General features: G+C 34.9%; 1 protein-coding gene across 1 annotated transcript; it reads right to left on the reverse strand.

Moving 5' to 3' along the window:
- Positions 1 to 676: 676 nt before the first annotated feature.
- LOC122054667 (pentatricopeptide repeat-containing protein At1g06140, mitochondrial-like) lies at positions 677 to 3,228 on the reverse strand. Its single transcript, XM_042616110.1, has 2 exons — positions 3,225 to 3,228; positions 677 to 1,350 (listed from the first exon to the last, which is right to left on the reverse strand). Exons 1-2 carry the CDS (start codon positions 3,226 to 3,228, stop codon positions 677 to 679), a joined length of 678 nt encoding a protein of 225 aa, XP_042472044.1.
- Between the last annotated feature and the right edge of the window lie 212 nt (positions 3,229 to 3,440).

The raw sequence follows: 3,440 nt of genomic DNA on the forward strand, positions 1-3,440 counted from the left end.
CCTGTGTACCTGCATGTATCTCTCTCTATATCCGTGGGGCTGGCACTAGAGGGGTCGCTAAGGTAGCGGATATACCTTTTTTGAAAGCATCTTCATGCTTATCTCACCATGCGCCTATGGCCTATGTATCTACATATACCTCCCTCCATATCCGTGGGTCCGACACTAAGGGGCCGCTAAGGTAACGAATTTACCTTTTGAAAGCCTCTTCATGCATGCCATTTTTGACATAACCAACAACCCTAACACTCCAAGAAATGTTATCGGCTACCGATCCTACCATAAATTCTGATGTGTCAGTAAAAAAATGATAATACTAAATGGTTAGAATATGATCCGTCAGAATATATTTTATAAGTCATTATTAAAAATATTTTAATAATATTATCTTCATATAATAATTAAATATATGTATTATAATTCAATTCTGACCAACTGATAGATTTATCCTTTAAAGAAATGACAGCTTCCAAATCACCACATTTGGCATACATATATAAAAGTGCAGTTCTAATAAATGCATTGTCATTATATCCAACTCTAAGTATTAGACAAGGAAGCTCTTTTCCTAAATTCAGCATGGGTAATCTATTGGCTAACACTAAAGCTGTGGTGAAAGTGAAGTGATCAAAAGGTGGTCCTTTCTCCACCATAATATTGAGAATCTGAAGGGCCCTCACACCACAACCATGCTCCATTTGTCAATTAATGATTGTGTTCCAACTCGAATCATCTTGATTGGGTGAAGGCATGAATAAGGCATGGCTGTTTCAACAGCTCCATCTCGTAGGTATGTACCGATCATAATATTCAACAATATAGCATCCTTCTCCCTCATCAATCGGAAAACATTTTTCGTGCAAGCCAAGGTGCCATATTTTGCATATAAATCAAGAATGGAGTTCTGCAAAGCGACATCAAACTTAATCCCGTTCCTCAATGCCCTCCCATGTATGCTTTTTCCCTTTGGGAGATCAACGAAGTCCATGCAGTACTTCAGAACGATAGACAGGCTAACGCAGTTTGGCGAGACCCCATCAGCAAGCATCTCGGCGAAAACGTTGATCCCTTCTTCAAATTTTCCAACACGAGAGTGGCTGGATATAAGAATAGTCCACGAGAGAACATTTCTATTTCGCATTTCGTCGAACAACTTGCAGGCGGTATCAAAGAAACCGCATTTGGCGTAGATATTCAGAAGGCCAAGACGAACTCCATCGTCGTAGAAAAGAGAAGCCTTGAGTGCGACGGAATGCCGACTCTGAGCTTCGAGGAGGCGCGTGACGGTTCTAGAGGATGCCTTGAACAAGTGGACGAAGGTAGCGGTGGGGGTCTTCCGTTGGCTAGGTTCTGAATTCACTTATCTTAAATCAGGCTGTCTCACAATTTCACGAGGCCCTAGGTCAGAAAAAAGAAAAAAAAAAAATATTTAATAATATTTTTTTAAAAAATAATTTTTTAAATTTTTTTTAGACTTGACAACAACGGATTTAATATTTTTTTAATAAATCAGATTTAAAAGTTGATGTCATGTAATTTTAATTTTATGATATTTCGAAATTCAATTATTACCGACCTAACTATATAAGAAAATTTTCATATAATTGTTAATAGTCTAAGTTTGGGTTCATAGAATTTATCATTTATACAAAATAATAAAAAATATTTCGACGAAAAGAAAAGAGTGAAAAAAATATTACCGAGTGAGATAGGAGAAGAATGTCTTCTTAGAGAACTAATGAAGAGGGACGAAAAAAATACATGGAGCACTAATGAGAGAATGAGTAGATGATCAACTAATTACAAAATGAGATGAAAAAAAAGACATTAGGTGTAAGGTCTTATATAGTTATTTTATAGCTCTAGATATGATTTTAAGACTAGAGAATACAATAATTATAATTAATATGTAATTAAATGTAGTTGTCATTATAATTAATTGAAGAGCACTATGAGAATTGAAAGGAGCAAAATTTGCATTAGAGGCCAGTAAAATCGTTGCATTGAAAGCCAGCAAAATCTAGAAAGCACTAGAAAGCCAGCAAAATCAGACGTGGCATTAGGGCCCATTAAGCACTAGCACTAAATCGAAGCAAGTCAAATTTGGAACAAAATCTAAATGAAATCTATTTATTATTTAAAATAATAATAGACCCTAATAAAATTGGGGCCCTAGGCATAGGCCTTAATGGCCTACGCCTTGAGCCGGGTCTGTCTCAAACATATCTTGACTCATATAATTTTAATTTTAACGAAGAAAATAATTCTTCTAACATACTTGTTGGAATGTATACTAAAAGCCTAGCTTTTTGTATAAATATTTACTTAGAAATAAGAATCCTATTGGTCAAATATCTATATTTATAAGCTAAGTGTAGTTGTTCAATTAATTTATATTGTAGATAACATAATGTGTGATGTCACACACAGAAGATAATGTTATCAATTCCTTATAAATTATAAATAGTAGCTCACGACTGAGATGGAAAGGAATAAACCATTGAAATAGTCGTAGTATAATTATGTATTAGTTTATCTTGACTGATAAATTACACTAGTACACTCTGAGTGTATTGAGCAGGAGCATTTAAGGTAAGTTCTTTTTATACTGACTTAATAAAAAACAAGATCTTTGTTATTATGGAAGTGTGTGCTCTTAATCCCGATATAGTAACAAGTACATGTACTTAGTATTTATTTCTTTAACTTATCAAAGGGTGAGATTTATCTCGATAAATCAACAGGCCCGATAAGTTGGTAAATGATATTATTTATAGTGTGTGTTGTTGATTATAGAAGAAAATTGTGTCCTAGTAATCAAGGTTGATAATGTCCCCAAGAGAAGCTCATAAGGATTGTCATGTAAACCCTGCAGGTGGACTTAGTCCGACATGACGATAAGGTTAAGTGGTACTACTTTTGGAGCTAGATATTAATTAAGTTGTCGGTAACTTATTTAATTAGTGGACATTCTATATCTTAAACACAGGGAGATTAACACACTCATGATAAGAAGGAGCCAAAAATATAATTTGGGATTGGTGCGATAGTTCAATAATAATTTTTTAATGGTATGAATTATTATTAATGAAATTAAGTTGGGTGTTCGGGGCGAACACGGGAAGCTTAATTTCATCGGGAGACCAAAACTAATTCCGCCTCTCGGTCCCTATCGTAGCCTCTTATTTATAAAGTATTATACCCACTCATACCCACCTTCTTACCCATCTTATGGTGGCCTGCCAAGCTTAGCTTTAAACCCAAGCAAGGGTCGACCACATTAAGCATTAGATGGTTCAAGTAGTGGTCGGCCCTAGCTTAGAGCCTAAGCTTAGGTGGCCGGCCACATCATAATAAAAGGATTTTATTTTTTAAAATCTTTCTTATGTGGAAGCTATGGTTTAAAAGAGAGTTTAAAATTTAAATCTTTCCTTTTATAG

Source organism: Zingiber officinale, chromosome 3B, assembly GCF_018446385.1.
Source record: "Zingiber officinale cultivar Zhangliang chromosome 3B, Zo_v1.1, whole genome shotgun sequence".
NCBI classification, from domain to species: Eukaryota; Viridiplantae; Streptophyta; class Magnoliopsida; order Zingiberales; family Zingiberaceae; genus Zingiber; species Zingiber officinale.